At 35.7% G+C, this 20,403-nt stretch overlaps 2 protein-coding genes across 3 annotated transcripts in view; both read right to left on the bottom strand.

Annotated features, from left to right (window-relative positions):
• STOX2 (storkhead box 2) overlaps window positions 1-4,943 on the bottom strand; it is a 177,944-nt gene extending 173,001 nt beyond the window's left edge. The window contains exon 1 of the mRNA XM_026699650.2: window positions 4,276-4,943. Within this exon, the coding sequence (XP_026555435.1) occupies window positions 4,276-4,693 (418 nt within the window). The 5' untranslated portion in view covers window positions 4,694-4,943. The remainder of the gene's footprint in view (window positions 1-4,275) is intronic.
• A 5,479-nt stretch (window positions 4,944-10,422) lies between these two features.
• Window positions 10,423-20,403, bottom strand: part of TRAPPC11 (trafficking protein particle complex subunit 11) — a 35,038-nt gene continuing 25,057 nt past the window's right edge. For both annotated transcript variants that reach the window (XM_087936344.1, XM_087936345.1), the window contains exons 22-30: window positions 19,791-19,912; window positions 19,277-19,396; window positions 18,687-18,752; window positions 18,449-18,605; window positions 16,545-16,656; window positions 14,885-14,976; window positions 13,522-13,655; window positions 12,970-13,137; window positions 10,423-11,654 (exon numbers count right to left, since the gene is read on the bottom strand). In XM_087936344.1, the coding sequence (XP_087792470.1) occupies window positions 11,610-11,654; window positions 12,970-13,137; window positions 13,522-13,655; window positions 14,885-14,976; window positions 16,545-16,656; window positions 18,449-18,605; window positions 18,687-18,752; window positions 19,277-19,396; window positions 19,791-19,912 (1,016 nt within the window). In that variant the 3' untranslated portion in view covers window positions 10,423-11,609. The remainder of the gene's footprint in view (window positions 11,655-12,969; window positions 13,138-13,521; window positions 13,656-14,884; window positions 14,977-16,544; window positions 16,657-18,448; window positions 18,606-18,686; window positions 18,753-19,276; window positions 19,397-19,790; window positions 19,913-20,403) is intronic.

The following is a 20,403-nucleotide window of genomic DNA, read 5'->3' on the forward strand; positions in this document are numbered from 1 at the left end:
ATTCAATAATCCAAGCTTCAAACATAGGCACACTTTGCCATATCCTGTCATTATGTTTTTTGTTTTTCTGTAATTTTACTAATTCAGCTAAACTAACATGCTATGGTTTCTACTTGCCCTCGAGTCTAAAATGCAAATCTGGATATGAGTTGCAATTCTTCTTTTGAAGTTAATGTAACAGCAAACTGTTTTCTGCAAGGGAGGAAAGGGAGGGTTCAAGGAGGAAATGCATGGTTTGGAGCTCACATTTATGTCAACCCATGGGGCAATGTTTCATTTGAACCAAATCATTGTGAAGATACTTTACAGATAATGTAGAATTTTCAAAAAAAATAATTAAAAGTTAAAACTATGAAGATCTATAAATAGTTTGAGATAACTTAGAAAGATAATTACTGAGAAATATTTTGCCAACAGTTAATCTTTATCCTTCCATCCATTAAAAAAAAATACCTTTGGCCCAATAGATATTTTTTATGCAAGATCCAAGAATATGTGACCGTCAACCAACTTCCAGCATCCCAGCTGGATTGGCCAGTAATGGGATCTTCTGTTCAACTTCTACAAAATCTTAAAGAGACATGGATTTTTTTTTACCTCAATCCACATCACACATAGTATTTTAAATATATATAATGTACATATTTTGTGTTCATGACAAAATAAATTTAAAGAGGCTTTCAGGAAAATGTATTTCAAAGTGCACACACACTAAAAATCAACTAGGAAAATCACAGTAATAAAAGACAGCACCTTCCAAAAATAAATTGAAGAAATAGAATGATTCCTCTGTTAGTATTTTATATCAGATATTTAACATGACTCTTCTTGCAAATCTGAAATAAATATTCCAAGTATTGAAGGAAATAGGATGCTTTACTAGTAAAGAACAACTACAAGATGGATTTGTGACAACATTAAAGAGAAGCAGAATATCTCAGAGACATGGAATAAGCTTCCTATGTAACCCATTAAAAGGCTCAAATTCAATTTATATGATGGAGCTGAGCTTCCAAAGAGCCTCAACCATTCAGAGAAGACAATTCTACATTACATGACTTGATACAAAGGAATTTGTTCTGTCTGTGCATGTTAGAGCTCTGTATAGATTTCTTATGGTATGACTTCCATATTAAAAAGGTCATTATATGACCAATCATTGTTGTATAAATGCAGGTGGCAGAGGGTCAATCAGATATGTAAATCCAACAACCAGAAAAAACAACTTACAGAAGGTGAACTTTGTGTTTACCATCAAAGCTGACACCAGCCGAAGCACTGAAAAACTCAAAATAGTGCAAGATCGGAAGATGTGGAGAAACCTGGTCCCTAGAATCACCAAAAGTTGGACACGACTGAATGGACGACATCATCATCATCACCACCACCACCATCACCACATGTTTGTGTATTTACCTCAGCCATAAAGGAAGACAGAATAAGTCATGTTCCTATATTTAGTGATGAAGATTAGAGCATTACTATAAAGTTTCCTACTTATAAAGTAGACACCATGCCTTTGTGGAGGCAGAAATCAAAAGGAAACTGTTGGCTATAAGTAACAACTGCTGACTAACATTTAATCAAAATCCTTGAGCCTATGACTAGTTTTCTACGGAAATATCTTTAAGTTTAAAAAGTACAATCTTCCTGGCATTAAAAATATGTCCAGCTATTTCTTATAGCCATGTGAATTGTATCTTTACAATTCTTTTAAATGTAAGCATAAATGTCTTACAGCATAAATGTAAGCATACATATATTTTATTTATACTCAACACATTCAACATTTCTAGAGAGCTTCTATAGGCACAAGTGCCAAAATCTTTAATTAGAACAAGAGCACAATCTAGATTATACTCCATACAATTTTGATCCTCATAAAATAGTATTACCCTTATGATAATAAAAAATGACAAACTAGTAACAGATTATTGAGAGAAATGTCTTGATAAATACGGGTCATGATGGCAATGCTGGGGAAAAGTTTATAGTAAATTTTTTTAAGTTTGCTTGAGAAGCTATTGCAGGTAGCCTTTCCTTTTTTTCTACTTGCTCTCAATTAGGAAGTGTTTTGTAATTTTATTATTATGGGCTTCCTATTAGATGTTTCAAGATTGCCTATGTGCGAGGGGAATCTTTACCTTACAGAGCAGAGAGACTAGAGAGGAAAAGATTTCAAGAGACTAAGGCATGGGTGTCAAACTCGTGGTGTCATGTTGCCATCACGTGACATTTCGTGTTTTTTTTTTCCCTTCACAGAGCTGGGGTGGCTGTGGCACCCCTGGACTAATGTGTTTGCTCTTCAGCATATTGAAAACAATGGAACTGCGGTAGTAAAAAAAGATCAGGCAAAGGAGAGATTGCCTATTGAAATCATTTGCTTTTTCTCTTTCTTTCCCCCTCTCACTTTGCAGAGCAAAGAAATAGGACAGAAAGAGATTTCAAGAGTTAGCTGTTTGTGTAGGGCCCTGGCAGCTTTCAACCATGGACTAGCGGTATGATTGCATTGCTTTCAACGTGTACAAGATAAAAAAAGGATCTCAAGCATTCCAAGAGAGGTGAAGTGGTGAGGAGGCAAACAAAAACCAAAGGTATGAAACTGGTTAATCTTGTGTCTTTCCAGACAGAAAGCACACTGCTATCAAGTTATTTCCTACTTAGATACCACTTTGCTTAGAGGCAGAGTTGTCAGGTCCAATTAGTGTTCTTAAGTGAGGATTAGCTATAGTGTCTCCTACTGATCAGTAAATAATAAAAAATATACTAAGTTGGACTGTTGACTCTACATCCCAAAGAGGTGGATCAAGACCTTTTTTATTAATTCAATATTGTTACTTTGGTTAATTAAGGAAACAATATGCTATTAGGCAGAACAATAAAAGTTGTACAAGTTGTACAATAAAATCTGTGCAGTCATCTTCATGCCAAATTATTTAATAAAGGGCACTGTGTGGGGAGAGAGAATTATAGTCTTTGTTCTATTCACAATGTAATCTTTAAAAAAATCTACTCAGAAGTCAGCACTTCTGGAATTCAAGATAATTTACACCAGACTCTAACCCCAAACCTATCCAATACAAAAATGCCCAGAGACTGCTAATTTTTTAAATCAGAATTCTCAGCCATTTATTGTTTCACTCACAGAACCAAGCTAGCAAGTTAGACAAGAAAGAAAAGATAAATCTGTTATCTGAACTGATATGGACACATTCATATGCTTTTCTTGGCAATAATCCAGTTTGCTAATGCCTTCTTCCAAGATGTTTTCCCACCTTCTCAATCTTGCCTACGGCTCCTGAAATTATATCATAATGCGCACACCATGCTAAAACAATTGAGCAACATAAAACACTTCTTTACTAGCATCAAAAAATGTAACGTTTTCTGGAACAACCTGAGAAAACCACTTATGAAACTTGGTATACAAATTAACCCTTTTATAAATAGGGTTTTGCAAAGAAATCAGTGTTATCTCTTTACAAGATAAAACAGTGAAATGTCCAAATCTGGATGGCACTCAGGTGCCAAGTGCATATCTACCTTTGAAAACACAAGCTCAGGATGCTGTTTTACTATACTAGATTGTCCTAGGCCTAAAGCAAAAAAAAGCCAGCTTTCGCCTTAGATGCAGGGGGTTGAAAGGGGTTGGAAAGAGGCTGCAGAAAAATGCTTGTATGTTATATGTCTAATTTGCCAACCACTCAATGTAAAGGGGTTAGCGGAAGACGAGCTTGATAAGCGATGGGCTAGAAGCCCTGTCGAAACCTCTCTTAAGTTGTACTTTCTGTGGAAGTTGGAAAGGGGCGAAAAGTGGGAGAGAGTTGGGACTAACGTGATGGCTAAAAGGTTAAAAAGTTCCAACTGCCACTGTTCCTTTTAGAGCCGGGGGTCTCCAACCTAGGCAACTTTAAGCCTGGAGGACTTCAACTCCCAGCCATTCCCCAGCCCGCTTAAAGTTGCCACGGTTGGAGAGCCCTGCTTTAGACCACGAAGTGCGCGCGTACCAGTACCGCATCCGCCAAAAGCCTCCCCGTCCACAGAGAGGCACGGAAGCGCAGGGCAGTCAGCACAAGAAGCGTTGCGAGGTGAAGGGAACGAGGCCGGCCAGAAAAGGAGCGCGGCGCTTGCCTCCAACGGCAGCGGGAAACGTTAGCGCCCCCGGCAGAGGGAAGCGCGTGGCGCCGGCCCCCGCCTCTCCACGGGGACGCAGCTGCTCCCCGCTGTCCTGCCCCGGCTTGTCCCGGCGCCGCCTCCGACGCGGCGCGCTCTTACCCAGGCACTTGATCTGGAAGCCGGCGGGGGGCTTGAGAGCTCTGCGCATCCACCCCTCGCGCAGCACCTCCAGGTGCTCCTCCTTGCCCTGGATCAGCAGCACCTGCTCGTCGATCCAGCCTAGGAAGAAGGTCTCGGCCACGGCCGCCGTCACCTTCTTGTTCCAGAAGTGCTGCATGTTGCCCTGCTTGAAGTCGGCGAAGATCTCGTACCCGATGTGGTGCCGCCCCAGCTCGCTGTCCGCCGCGGGCTCGCCTTCCGCTCGCCTTGCCTGTCCCGCTTCCCCGCCGGCGTCGTCTTCTCGCTGCGCTCGGGCTGCTGGTTCGGGCGGCGCGGCTTCATCCCCGCCGCGGGGGCTCAGCACGATAGCCAAGGAATGCGGGGCAATTTGCAAAAATTTATCCAGCCTGCGCGGCATGTCGGCGCCGGAGGAGATTTAAGGGGAGCCGCTCAGCGCCTCAGCAAAGGCGAGCAGCTGCCGCCAACTTGGCCCGGCCATGAGCGCGGGACAAAACCTGCCGCAGCCGCCCTGCCGGTCGGGCGCGACTTCCACCTCAGCTAGAACCGCTCCCGCCGGGCCAACCGCAGGTACAGCACCTCCCAGCCCGGCCCGCTTTCTCCCAGCCACACGTGTGGTGCCTGCCCGCCTCCGAGCCAGTGGGCTCTCTGCGACTCCTCCTCCTCGGCGGCCCTCAGAGCATGCATGCCTGGGCGGCCCGGCGCTCTACTCGCCTTCCGCAGGTTTCTTTGCTGCCTTTTAACGTGACGCGCTCAATGTTATGACGTAAACCCTTAATTAAAAGCTTTCCTTAAAGAGTTTCGCAGGACGGCCAGTTTTTCTCCCGGAATTTAGCGAACTAGTTTCACAAACACTGGAATCTAATTAAAAATGCTGATCATTAGCCCCTGTCTAAAGACTGTGACTTGAAAAGTAACTTGGATTGTTTCCATTTTATTAAAAACAAGGTGTAAATATAATGTCCACTTCCTGTTAGCATATCAAAGAGTTCTAGCAAAAAGAATATTTAGATTCCCATAAGTTAATTCTTAGAAGCCAGACTGGAAAAGGTCATTTTAGACCTTCGAGTGCAACACTCTGCTCTGAACTCCAAATTAAAGCATTTGGGTCAATCCTCCCCTTTAGCATAAACAAACAAGTGGCATCTTTCTGAGTAATTGATTCTTACTCTGAAAACTTTTCCCCCTTACATTCAGTTAGAATGTATCTTTTTATAGCCTAAATCCATTATCCTTCGTTTTGCAACAATAGTTCCATGATAAGCTTCAGAAAATGTCAGTTTTATCACCAAGTTCTATTGTTGGCTCCATGTTATTCAACATATACATGACCTTGGTGAGAGGTTAGATTTAGAAGATGTAATTTTTCACATTTCAGAGAACTTAGATAGGTGAGATAGGAAACATCTTGACAAGTTGGTACAACCAGCAAGGGGAATTGAACCAGAAAATGGTAAGCCACAATATCTGGGTTTGAAAAATCAAAATAGGAATATAAGATGGGGAACGTGATATAGGGCAGTGATATATAGGAAAAGAACCTAAGTACTTTAGTAATTATAAGTAGTTTGCAATTAACTATTCCAACTTATTTACAAGCAAACATTTCCAAATCAGGTATTCCCTATGCTATACCTGTACATTTGTTTTTGTTTCTTGTGTTAACATTTGCCTTTGATATTTTAGCCCATTTCTCTAGCCTGTCAAATTTATTTTGCATTTCGTTTCTCTATGTTATATTTCAGTTTATTTTGTTTTATTTGCAAATCCAGTAAGCATTCCTTTTTAATTGTTTCACCGATGTCATTAATATGGAAGAACTAGGATTTATTCTTGCAGCACTTTACTTCTCTCCAATTTGATGAGAAACTATTCATGAGCATTCTTCGAGCATAATGTTCAAGCTAGCTATTTAGCCACTTAATTTCATGCAGTCCAGCCAACACTGAATTAGCTTACTTTGTCAAATGCTTTGGTAAAGTCAACATATATCTCTACTGCATTCCCCAAATCAGTTACAGAAGTTATCAAAACATGAGAGTAAATCTGAGTCTTTCTTTACAAATACATTCTGATTTCTGGGAATTAAACACTGTTTTCCTAAGACTTATGCCCACCTAGCAGTTCGAAAACATGCCAATGCAGGTAGATTAATAGGTACCACTTCAGTGGGAAGATAACAGCTTTCCACGTGCCTTTGACATATAGCTATGTAGGCACATGACCACGGAAATCGTCTTTGGATACCGGTGACTCCCTCGGCCAAGAAACAGAGATGAGCACTTTGCCCTAGAGTTCGATACAACTGACAGGGACACCTTTACCTTTACTTCCCTAAGACCTATAACTTACCTTTTTATGTAGATACTCTTCCTAGTATGTATATAAAAGTGATTGGTCTGTGGTACCCTGGATGCTATTTTTTTTCTCCTTTGGCAGTAACAGATATTTGATCTGTTCCAATAATTTGGCACTCTTCAAGTCCCAGAATTTTTCACTCTTGTTTACTCACATTTGTATGTCACCTAGGCTTTGCAATTCTAAATAGCACGTAGTCAGATACAATTCGTCTAGTTTTGGAGTTTATTCAAAGTATTCCTGACAATGTTTCAATCAATCTCAAGCTTCAAACCTATCCTTACACAGCACACCTAGCAATAATTTACAAGCTTCAGTCATATGTCATGCATAATGACTGCAGCAGAACTAATGGAAATGTCACACAATCATATATTTCACTTGATAAGCCCATCATATTTGATGGCTCCAGTATTTGAGGGTAAGTGAAGTAGTGATTGTCTTCAAGATAGGCTAGTTAAAATTAATTTTAAAAAGATGTTTCAGTGATCTTGTTCAGCTTGACTAAGAAAATGAACTTATTAAATACAAATGTTTCATTTTAGTTGGATATTGGTGAAAATAAAGTTGCAACATTTTTCTCATCCAGGTTCATGGACTCGCTTAAATCTACCCATGCCCCACCCTTCACTTCAAGGGGACCTGCAGGTCTTGTTATCTTTCCCATCTATTCATAATTCGTTTAAGCTATTGAGTTCTCCAAATTGTAGCTATCTTCGTTACATCAGCACCAGTTGGAATTAAACCTAAGCCCTTCATTTTCAGCTTTTCCTTTTTGCATTTGAAAATATTATTTTATTTGACAAGATATTAGTTTTGCAAGGATCACAATATAATGTTTATATTTTTATATATTTTGTTGAAACTAAATTAACTAAACGAATTAGGTGGCAAGAACATTCGAATAAACATTGAAAGGTAATTGTGGTAATTTTTAAAGGTTAAAAAAAAATCCAATATTTTTATTTTTTGCTGAGGACAGTATTTCTTCCATCTGAGGACAAGACATACTTTGAGGACAGATACTACTTAATTCCTACTTTTTGTTAGCTAACACTAAAACATTCCGTTTATTGTATTTATATGGCCACCCACCTCACAAGAGTGTGACTGTCATCTTGACTCAGCAAGATTGTTAAATCAAGTGATATTCATCATTACTTCATTTTGTTAGGAAATTTCTCCTTATTTCTAGGTTGGTTCTCTCCTTGATTAGTTATATCCATTTCTTCCAGTTCTTCCTTCATTTTCTTCATTTCTAAATTTTCCTTCATTTTAAGTGGGGTGCAAGAAACCCCTGGGGGTCCCCCAATCAAAATATTTGCCAGATACTTGAAGATATTTGCAAAAGTTTAAAATAATTTCACTCTTTCCATTGTTTATTTGTTAAAAATTATTATTTTCATTAACAGTGTTAGTATCTAAATGGGTTTAGTATTGTTAATTTTACATCATTCAATAAATATTGTACAAATGTGATTTTAATGTTTAATATGGTAAATATTTATAAATAAAACCCATACAACAAAATCTCTAAGAAATTGTTAAAAAGTGGGAAGATATCCTAAGAGCAAAATTTTTAACAAACATTGATTTAGATTATTTTGACTCATGTGAACATTAGATTGCTCATTTTACATTTACAAGGATAATTAGTTAGCATCATGCTTGAGCCTTGCCTGAAACTATTCCAATGTGAGTTTTTAATATACTGGGTGGCTCTCCAGAATGCATTATTACATCAGCCAAAATGTCTCACCCCCACGTTTGTTACTCATCTCTTCCCAACAAAGCAAAAAAGCAAATAAATGACAAAATCTTCCTATACAATTTCTTCATTCTTACAGTAGTTATTAAAATAGATGCAAATTTAAAATGAAGAGATTAAAAATACTTAATATTTCTCTAATCTATTGGGGCTTATGCTAACCATATTTTGCTGGGCAAAAACCTAAGATGTAATCTTGTGCAAACTAAGTGAAAAATCAGGAATGAGAAACCTGTGGTTTTCTAATGCCAAACTAAAATAACTATTGCTGTACAATTAACGTTCCTAAGATATAAAGGATGGAGTAGACAATCCTGTGATTGGTCACATATTTTCAATTTCAACTTGCATTAGACCAGTCAATATGACCAAGTGCAAGGAACTATAATTCAGGTCATCTGGAGACCACTAAATTGCCTATCTTACCTTAGGTTAAGTGGTGTGGAGATTATGATTTGACTGAATACTGCAAAATATTAAGAATCCGGTATTATAGTATAGAGGTCTAATGAGAACTTTAAGACTTGGGAAACATAAAAATCTTTTTGGGAAAATAACCTTTGCTGACTTCAATTTCATTAAAAATATAGATGTACTTTAGATGTAAACTAAGTATAGATAATGCAGATAGTACAAAAATACTTTTCAAATAAATCTATTAGGAAAATGATTTTGAATGAAATACTTAACATAAACCAAAGATGTAAAGAAAATTTAAAAACCAGCATTTCAAAAGAATGTTACATTTAAAATAAAGTTTTTTTTAAAAAGGAATGTAAAAGAAGGCTAGACCCTAATTGCATTTCTGATTATAGCCTTTCACTGAAGATAGACAACTCGGTTGTACCAATGCCTCAGGTCTCAACACATCCTTTATAACATCCTGCTATCACTCTGAGAAGATAAAAAAAGTGACACAACACAAATAAAATGGAAAAACCAAGTGGATCTTAATTCACTTGCTCAATAGCCTTTAAAAAACTATAGGCACATATTTTTAAACGAAGCATCACAGGTTTGCTCATACCTAACAAAATTTCTGAAAAATCAGCATTCTACTATGCCTAATAAAATTTGTTAACTTCAAATATCATTGCTTATTCTTGTTCATTTTCAGATTTTTCTTTACCCTTCTTTTGTACTAGAAAATTCTTCAATATTTTTGTTTTCTTCTTTAATGTTAATCTGACATGCCACTGATGTCCTAGTACAGAACTGAGCAAATATTACGAACAGACCTTTTGACCTTACAATTTTTTTTTAAATGACAAGAAAAGGGAGGCAAAACATAGGCAAGGTAAGAAGCTTGTATTTCAATAATGGATAATGCCGAAGGCTTGAACAAAAAGATGATTTTTCTCAGAGAGGATTAGAAGAGTTTTCAAATGGACTTCTGGGTATTAAGGGCCTCAACAGTGGAGTGCTATTTTCTCTAAGACAGCTTTTGATGCCCTTCTTTTGAACTTTTTAAAAGCAATTGGCTGATTACTGCTAGAAGGAAATATCTTGTATGGTATTCGTTTGGCTATTTAAATATTAATTTAAACTTATTTAAAATTAAAGATGGACCATTTCCATCTTTTTGTCCACATGCATTTTTTATTGAAGTCCACCAAACAAACAAAAAATCCAATATGGTTTTTAACATAAGAATGATTTTTCATATAAATTATATCATTGTATGTTAGTATTGGTAGATATTTATTTACTTATTGTACAGAATCATCCAATGACCTCAGTTGTAACTGTTTAGTAGTAATGATTTTTTTAGGATCGTACTCTTAATATTTAGATGGCATTTTGGATATGAAAATCTTTTCCCTTTAATATCCTACCGGTAGCAGTTCTTCATAGATCTGGAACTTACTGTATTTCTTACCTGCATATTACAAAAAAGGAAAAAGAACCAAAATACCATCAATTTATTTAAGATGGCACAGAAAGTTCATTATTCTGAACTATGAAATACTTTAGAAAAGAAGAAATGCCATGAGACCAGAAACTAAAGCTTAAATTAATTTATTAAACAATAGAAAATCATTCACAAAACAGGTATTTACATGATTTAATATGAATATTATGAATATTAATTATAACCATCTTATATCAACATTGATAGGATGAAATTATCTTATTTGATATTTGCATGTTGAAAAAGCTGACAAAGAAGTACTGATTAGGCAAAAGTTTTAAGACTGAATGCTGTTGGTGGATATTCCTGGTGGATATTCCTATTGGCGGATATTGAAATACAAACCTTTTCCATAAAATGATCTGCAATTCATATTTAGCAGCCCAAAGTTTTACACTTATTTGAAACATTCCATGGTACACTTGCTGTAAATTATTTAAAAAAGTATTGACAATTTCAGCCTACTCCAAAAAATCTACAATGGCAATGACTTTATGGGACAATTCCACAAGGGTGATCAGCATTTCTTATATACAAGTAAGTGGCTTTGTAACACTATTTAATGACAATATATATAATTTGTTTCTTCCTATGGCAGATGTTATTATGTATATTTTTCTAAAGTACCATAAGCTTCTCAGTATTTTATGGAGTCATTTCTTTACACTAAATAGTATCACTGCCTCTAACTATGGAAGAGAAAGTATATCAAAAGCAGTTTTGCACAGAGCCAACAAGTATTAATTGGTCTCTCAAATGTAGAAAATGACAATCTTGATGGTTTAACACAGCGACATATGAATAGCCAGAGCCTACTAAGACGGAAGGGTATAAATACTTATTTATTTCAAATATATGAATGTATTTGATATTCATAATATATTATATAAAATTAGGTACTTTAAGCATAAAAATGTCAATGCTAAACTATCTGTGATAGTAGTGAAATCAGTTACTACAACAAAAGTGATCGACTTGTGGTTTTTTTAGTGAACATTTCATTTCTTTTTTTTTTAGTAATTTCACCCATTTTGTCAAAATATTCCATTTACTTAATTTCAGGAAAGTCAATGATAAAGAAAACCCTTGTTTTAAATAACAGCACAGTATATTTTTATACATTTAATTATTACAATCAAGTCCACAAGACATTTAGTTCATTCCATATTTTTTACCAATCTAAATCAATTTTATTTGTAGCTTAAGACAAGCAAAAGTTTGGAAAAAAAGCTACTATAAATTCTGTGCAAACTGTTTCCCTTCTGCGTGAATCTTCAGTTATGCAGCAGCAATAGATGCATCGTCCAGTTGATGGCCCTGTGGCTTCAGAGAAATAAAGAAGCATTATTTCACATAGACGTTTTCCCAGAGTTACCTAGGGCTCTATGATACACAATATCTATAATGTATTAATTTCATATTATTTTAGGATCAATGCAGTATGACACTTAAAGATCTAGCAGTGATCCCTAATATTCCATTGAAAGATTGTAACAGTGAATAATTCTTAATTAGACTAAGATGTCAAAGTAATTATGAAACTGTTATCTAGTGATAGAAATGCCTAGAAAATGGCAAGCTGTTATACTTTTGTTCCACTTAATCTATACCTACCATTTTCAGAAACTAACAACTATTACAGTAGAAAATTTTTACTATGTAATCAGACAAATTACAATACTGTACAGCCCAAGGAATATTTTAAGCACCAAATGTCTACATTTTAAGCATTTGAATTTTTTCTAAATTTAGGAAAAACAGATTGTACAACCTAGAAGATACTGCAGTTTAGGAATATACTCATAAGCTTCTTTCTCTGTAAAAAGAAGGCTTACATCCCTAGCTAGCAGCAATTGTAAATGACTGATTTAAGAGGCATTCTGACTGTCAGAATTTTTGAGACATACCTGTCCTTTCTGGTTGTACTATAATCAAGTAGCCTACAAAGCCCTGTCACCATAAAGGGTGGATTAAGTTGGGCTTTACAATGTAATTCACAAAAAGCACATCACATTTTTTCCAAAGATTTCATTTACTATGCCTGGACAGGTTTCTTCCTACTTATTTTGATAATCCCTGCTATGCAAAATGGGGAAGAGAGAGAGAAAAGAGCCGTTCACTAATGTCTGGGTAGCTAAATAAATGTATTATCACATGCACAGTTCTTTGTACCATTACTGCTGCCATATGACATTACATTACTTCCAATTCCTATTATTTGCACATATGACTCTGGTCATTCATAATCCAATGAGACTTATTCTAGATTGAAAATCTGCTTCAACTAATCATTTTCAAAACAGAACATGGAATAACATTTTCCTCCAGTGTTTAGACAGTGAATTTGGGCAAAAGCTTGAGTAAAAAAGTTTATTTTACACAATAGCTGCTTTATCATAATGCTTTCCCAGAAGCCACATTAAATAAAAAATACAGTTGAAGAAAGTCTGAGTAATTGCTGGTTGAGTTATAGATTCTGTTCTTATCTTTTATTATTTTCAGTAGAAGTTGCACCTATTTCAGAAATCCATCCTAGCATTCTACTGAAAATCATTTTCAAATAACTTACTATCTTTATGAACAAACCACATGTTGAAAGAATGTTAAATACTGTTGCTTTACTACCAGTATTTGTTACCTTGACGAAGATGTGTGTTGGTATAAATTTCCTAAGCAGTTGGTTAGTAAACTGTGGAAATCGTAACAGATTGATGCTGAGAGATGGCAGCTGCTGATATCCAGCCATAAGAGGATAGAAGTTGTATAACATTTCTTGTTCAGTGCCCGGAAGGATTCTCAGTCTGATCTAAAAATACACCCCACACAGTAAGTTCCTTAATTACATGTAGACTAACTTTTTTTTAACTTCCCAAAACTTTTTCCAATTTAAAGGATATTTTTACTAATCTGCAGCATTATTTTTGTAATGTCAAAGGCTCAATCAGATGCATGTTCCATATCATTTCATCTATAGTACTTTGACTCAGAAATAGTATTGATCCAGTGGAAGTCACTTTTACTGCATTCAAATTATTTTAAACCTTGATTTCCTAGCCTACATTTAACAGGGCAAGCAGAATGCAAGTTTCTTCTGTAACATGAGCTTGCTAGCTGCATAGTTTCTCTTAATGTACTTATAGTTCATGAACAGAATTAAATGAAGAATTAAAAAAATCTAGATTCATCATACCTGCTTAAGACCAGAAAACATGAAGGCATCACTAGGTTCCACTGTTACTTCTACATCTTGCACTAAATTAGTCTTATTTTGCAGATGAAATTTTACAGGTAAGGATTCTCTGACTCGACCAAATGATGGCAAATCTTGGAAAGAAAGCACAACAGTCATTTTCATGGGTTTCAATAAATGGGATTTCTTATTTCTGTTTTAGCTCCACAGGAACATATAAATACTACTTAGAATTACAAACTCATAGACTAAAAGATTGCAAGTTTTAAACATTATGACTTAGAAGAGACTGAGAAAAGCATAATTCTCTTTTCAAACACTCAGCACTGAAAAGTGCTGTGAGGAAAATTCCACTGTTAATCATGTGTCAATCATCATTATGAGAAAGTGAATAAAACAATGGTACTGAGCTAGCCAATGGAATGTTTTCTTTTTGTATACTGAAAAGGCAGTAGCAAATCAATGAAAAACAGTTGCCTGCTGGACTTAATTCACATCCTGTCAAACCACAAATACTTTAAGCCTTTCCTATATCACAGTAACAGTAGCAATACTTAAAATATGAGCATAACATCAAAATATGAACCTGTATGTCAAAAAAGCTCACCAAAAAGAATTACCAAGCCAAACAAAGGCAATTTTATCTTTGGAGATAAGAGTAAAGTAGCAGACAAGAACAAGAACTTTGTATTATTAAAACCAGCTGCAGATTTTGGGTCGCATATTTTTTCTTAGACCAATAAACTAAACTTTTACTCTCTGAAGGACAGAAGCTAAAGTACAAAATTTAAAACTTAATTCAATGGGTAATCTCACCACAGTAATAGTATAGACCAGTGGTAGTCAACCTGGTCCCTACCGCCCACTAGCGGGCGTTCCAGCTTTCATGGTGGGTGGTAGGGGTTTTTTCCCCTACTTTATAAATCACCGTTACTGTGGGCGGTTAGAGAAAACTTTACTACTAACAGAGATACAAAAGGGGGGGGGGGTAGGTATAAAAAGGTTGACTACTCCTGGTATAGACTGTAAGAGGGATTTAATGAATAAACTGCAAAACACTCTTTTTTCTAATGATGCCCAGTAAATACTCTGATTAAGAACACTGCAGCTACTAGTTTGAGGAAGGTGAAGGTAAATAGGGAGATGTGCTACTTTCTGCCAATTGTTTCTCTTTTCTTATATTTTAAAAAAGGAGATTTTGAGAATTCAAAGCCTTCAACAAAAATGATATGATCCTGACAAATGCTGCTTCCAAGTTTTCTTGATTTTCTCCCAGATACTTTACTGTACCTATAATAAACTTTTTGAAAGGTTGGTAAGTCAGCCTATGAGAATCGTTATGTATCAATGTCGTTAATATTACCTGTATTAACATGGAGTGGGATACTTTCAGTGATCATATGCGGCAATGTGATCAACGTATTAACTACAGGTATGTTCTCCACAGCTGAGCTCCTTTAAAAATATTACATTTATTTTTAATTATGATAATCACTACAAAAATATCAGCAAATAAACAATTTAAAATAGGAAATTATAAGAAGTGCAAATTTGAAATGTGAGTATGTAACACAAAAAGACATAACCAGTCAGACAACTGAATTCTATAAATTTATTTCTAATCAGAGAAATGGCAAATTGATGAAATAAGAAAGTGCAAAGAATATTGGAATAAAAACAAATGTGGTTCTCTCATTTATCAGTTTCTCTAACAGGTGGTTCCTTGATAGGCTAAAGGCATCGGTTCTTGATTTGACCTTAGTAAAACGTACAGAAAGGGCGTATAGTTAAATATGGGTAAAATACAGAACAGAAACTTTAAAGGTTTTGTTTTGTGATTGAAACTCTTAATAGAAGATTATCTGCATATTTTCTGGGGTTCTTCAGGCCCATTTATTACCAGTCCTATAAGGTATTTTCACAAAATACAAATTAAGTCTGGTTCAAAATATTTCAGGCTGCAAAGTTCTCTAGCCATTGCAGAGTCCATAGAACAAAATATCTGGGATACTGCTGGGTCAATTCATATTTAGACAGAAAGATTCATGGTCACATGGCTCTGCAATCATGTGTTTGGCAAAGAAAGTTTTACAGGAGAGCTAGAAAGTCAGAAAAAGCCAACAAATCAGCCCAATCCATGCTATGCATACCAGTGGCCTTCAAGGCATCAATATATCAAGAGACCATAAAGAGCCAGATTAAAAAAACTCCCTCCTCAAAATAGTTAAGTTCTATAAGATGAACTTGTGGAAAGCAGTCAAAATTCTGCTTTGAGCAACAATTGGTGTCTTCAGGATTACTATTATGGAACCTGTTTTTACTTTACTCCTAATGTCATGGTTCTCCAAAATGCATTGCTGGAGAAAGCCCTCATCTTTTAGAAATGCTTGGTACACTTTGAAAGCGTACAGTGGGTGCTTTTGCAAAGTGGCTGCACAGAGGTTTACTCATTCACAAAATGGGTATTATTTGGAGCATAACCAGGGGCCAAGAACTAATTTACTGCAACCACCTACCTCTTTTTATTTTCTAACAAAACTTATAAATGTTAGTTAAAGCCCACGGGCATTATTAGAGATAAAAACAATGCTGGTTCTTTGTTTTGTAGCATTCCAGTTTAAAAAATCAAGTTAGATAGGGAGCTTGACAAGGGAGGTAGAAATCTCCGGCTAATTTAAAAGAAGGGACAAATACCCTGATCTGCTTGATAGTATTCTTTGAATAACTGGCAACAGAGATATTTGTTACCTTGAACATACCCACATTTTGGGGGGTTGGTGGTGGTAAGATTTTGGAGGGAATGGCAGCAGATATTTAACTTGAAATGCTTGTTCCTTTTTTTTTCTCAAACAATAATAATCTTGGCTAGAAAAAGGCCAGGTGCCCAGATGTTTCCTCTCTTTTGCCTAACTGGCACACAGGAATGTTTAAATTGTAATGCTAATGCCTTTAAAAATAGAATGTTAATCCACTAGGAGAACAATACATCAGAAAACTTGAAAAGGTACATAAGTAGCAGCTACCTTTTCCAGGAGATTACATAACATCCAGTAGCAACTCCACCTTGACCAGTTGTAAGTGGTGGACAACGAAGGCAAAAGCATTCACTAGCACTTTCACCTGTCTGTAAAACAACTAAAACAATAGTCAGGTTAAGTGTAAAAATAGAAAAAAAGGTTAAGGTTAAGTCTAGAAAAAAGTAATATATGTTAGGAAAATCTGAAAGTATTTCATGCATTATTTACTATATATTCTGTACACAGAAAGCAAACAGAGCAAGAAGAATGAGAATAAAAACATGCAGAGAGAAGCACAACTCCATTTTGTTTTGTTTGTTTCTCTTATGGGGAAACTCTATACAGAAGGAATCAAACAATGCAGTCATTTAATCACTTCACAGTTTACGAAGGCTCTCCAGTTCATTTAGCTGAATCTAAGCTGATAGAGGAAGTGAGAGCATTAAACTATAGCACATACATTCACCAATAAAGATGACAAGATATTTAATTAGCTGAGAAAGAGCATAACTTCCAAGCAAATATGTGGTAGAAGAGAATGTGGCCGAATGTGCCACTCTGCTCTTTAAAAAGGCAGTGTTAAAACTGCTTGATTGGCATGGCTGCTGTCAGGCAGAAATAGCTCCTCACTTCCCAAAGATACTGGGAAAAAAGCCAGCTAGTTCAGCTTATATCTCCCTGCCAAAAAGGGATAGAATAGAAATCTAGACATAAAACCTAATCTAATTTGGAGACAACTTGGCCTGGTCAAGGAAAGGACTACATTCGTAGCTAGCCAAGTAAGCTCTCTTTGCCCCACCTGAGCCCTCAGCATAAAAGGGGGAAACTAAGAAAAAGTATGTGAGGGTGACTGGGAAAAGGAAGGAAAAAAAAACAGAAAATGACGTCTGAGCAATTTATTACCCACAGGCACTGTACAAGACTGCTAGACCTCCAGCTGCTAGAGCCAAAACCCGCAACTCTCTTTAAAATCCTGCCTGGAACTTTGACACCCAGCACCAGTTCGGCTTAGAACTCATCTTGGAGCTTGGCAGCAGATCTCCTTCACAGCATGAAGGGAGTCAGATGTGAAGCAAAAGACTGCATGGCATCCAAATTAAGGTGGTATCAAGAATGGGCAAATAACTCTGAAGAGGGAGGCAGGGACTAAGCCCTGCTTTAATTTATGGGGAACGGGGATGAATCAGCTGAAGTCAAGGATCTGGTTACCAGTATTTGCTAAATTGGGCCGTGATAACGGAAGGTGAAGCTAATTCTATTTAATCATCTCAAACAAGTTACAAGGCCAAAGGAGAATGGAGAAAAGAGGACCACTGGATACATTTTGAAACTTTTGTAACAAACTATCATCCAGCCTACTGTTAAACACTCATAATCAAAAGAACCACCTATAGCAAGTTAGTTAATTATTTGAACTAAGTATGTTTCTGATATTTCTCAGGGATCAAGAAGGGATAATTAATTGTTAAATCAAAGAAGCAATTCACCTAAATTATGCTACCAAAGAAAAAAAATTGTGTACACATAGAAAATCTTGTGGACCTTCAAAGACTGTTGAACTCTAACAATATCTTGGAAGGTTAAATGTTCCCCAACCTTGGTGTGACAGTACCAATGATGTGGAAGTTTCAATTTTTTGTACTTAAATTCTGGGCCAGGATTTTTATTTTTGATATACTTTTATACCAGGTTGTAGAGAAAGATTTTTAGAATTCCAGCAAAAAAAACCAAAACAAAATAGTGACTGTAAACTTAACCTCATTTTAAAATGTATTAAATGTATTAAGATTTATGTAATTTAAATGATGAAATTAAAGAAAAGTGATAAATTCACCAGATGTACTTTTCCAACAATCAGTAGTTTTTGCCATCCCAGAAGCAGATTATCTAAAAATAGACTGTTGTCTCACCATTTTCCACACAGGACTCTAGTTGGTCCACTGGAATCACTGAAGAAGCAAGCTGCAACTGGCTGGTTACAATAGTAAGGGCCCAGGGTGAAGAACTGAGAATATCTGTCATCAGTAAAAATGGTACGTCGGTGAAGACTTTATCTAAATGCTCAAACTGTCAAGAGGAGAAACAGTGTTATTCTACTGTTCATGTTGTTTATGAGGCTATGTTTTATTTCAGTATTCCTCTACATACCTTAGTTGAGACAAATTTAACAGCTACATCAAAAGGGAATACTGTCTCTATAGTAACAGTCTCATCCTGCATTAAAAAAAGACAATTATTTTCTTTTTCTGATTCTGACGGTATGTCATCTGATAGCAAATGTTTTTAAAATCCCTTTAATACTGTTATTACCCTACCCATAAAAAGACTGCAGAAATAGCAGTAATGTTAAAGCGTGCCCCTCCCCCAAAGCAAAGCACAATTAGCATGTTTCAAAATGTTTAATGTTTCCTATTTATGCTGAGCACCATTCCCCAAAAGCATATAAACATGTAAGTATATTATAAATATTATATGCTTTCAATCATACCTTATTTATTTAATTAGAGACATTTATAAAAGCCCCACAGAGTTCACAAAGACATTTAATACAAATGTTTATGTGTCTGTGTTTATGTATTTGTGTGTGTGTATGTGTGTGTATGAATGGATGAATGAATAAGGAAATGAACATTCAGACACCAATTCAATATAACTGAAACCTTGATTTCCTATAAAGTTTATCTGATAATCAACTGCAAGCTGGTGGTCTTGAACCACACTTAGGTTTTCCAACTTACCCTGTGACACCTGCAAAGAATTTCTTTTCCTTCAATGACTGCATTCACCAGGTAAGACACATATACAAGAAACATCCTAGTACCAACTGTTCCACAATGAATATATATAATTTTTTCCAACTGTAAAACAAATAGACAGACTAGTTATAAAATAAAAGGTAAAAAATACTGCTCTATTTAAAGATTCACATACATTTAAAAAAAAATTCTTGGGTTGTAGGTGCAAGTTAATCCATCCTTTTTTTTCTAATTTACTTCTAATGGTACTATGAGAAAGGGGCAGATTATTATTTGCTATTTGAATAAATATTTGAAGTCAACATTCTGAAATCAATTTCCATTTTAATAGCTTGCTTATTCACAGGTCTTCATTCTAAAAACAATATACAAAATTAACCCTTAGAAGACTTCTAAGACTAAACAGATTTTGTACTGGGGTTACTGTCTCCAAAATACTCAGTTTTAAATATGTACTGAAATATGTACTATATATACTGACAACATAGCACACTACCTTTTCGCCTGGCTGCAGGTCTCCCAGAGGGATATCAGGAAGCAAGGCAGGGTAGGTATCATCACACATTTCTGTTCCATTCAGAGTTACATGTGTTTTTTGAGTCAAATTTGCATCTTGGCCTAGGAGAAAACCATGTGTATGAATATATGAAAAAAATATATGTCTGTCTTTATATGTATTTTTGTGTCTCTTGCTTGTAAATATTTATTTAGAGAAAGACTGATGCATTTATCAAGATAATACAGATTTTAAGTTTAGTATGAGTGTGATATATTTTTATATGAATTATGGCCAGTAAACAAATGAAATGTATGCGAGTTTTAAGAAATTGAGGTGCATATTTATGTATTATGTATAAATAAGCACTATGTTGAGGAAGATTCTGCTAAAGTATACTATTTTATATAAATGAATGTTGTATTTCAAAGCCATCAAACATTTAAATTTGCATATCTAAATAATATGCACAACATCACTTCATGAAATCTAGCTATTAAATGGCCTTTTCATTTGTCTTCTACTATCTAATTGCTGAATTATTGACTTGTCCTAGTAATAAAAAAGAAGAGATTGGTTTAAACCTCTCTGCAATGAGAAGTTCCTTGAGGAT

Source organism: Pseudonaja textilis, chromosome 6, assembly GCF_049901715.1.
Source record: "Pseudonaja textilis isolate UNSWEBS1 chromosome 6, rPseTex1.2, whole genome shotgun sequence".
In the NCBI taxonomy this organism is placed as follows: domain Eukaryota; kingdom Metazoa; phylum Chordata; class Lepidosauria; order Squamata; family Elapidae; genus Pseudonaja; species Pseudonaja textilis.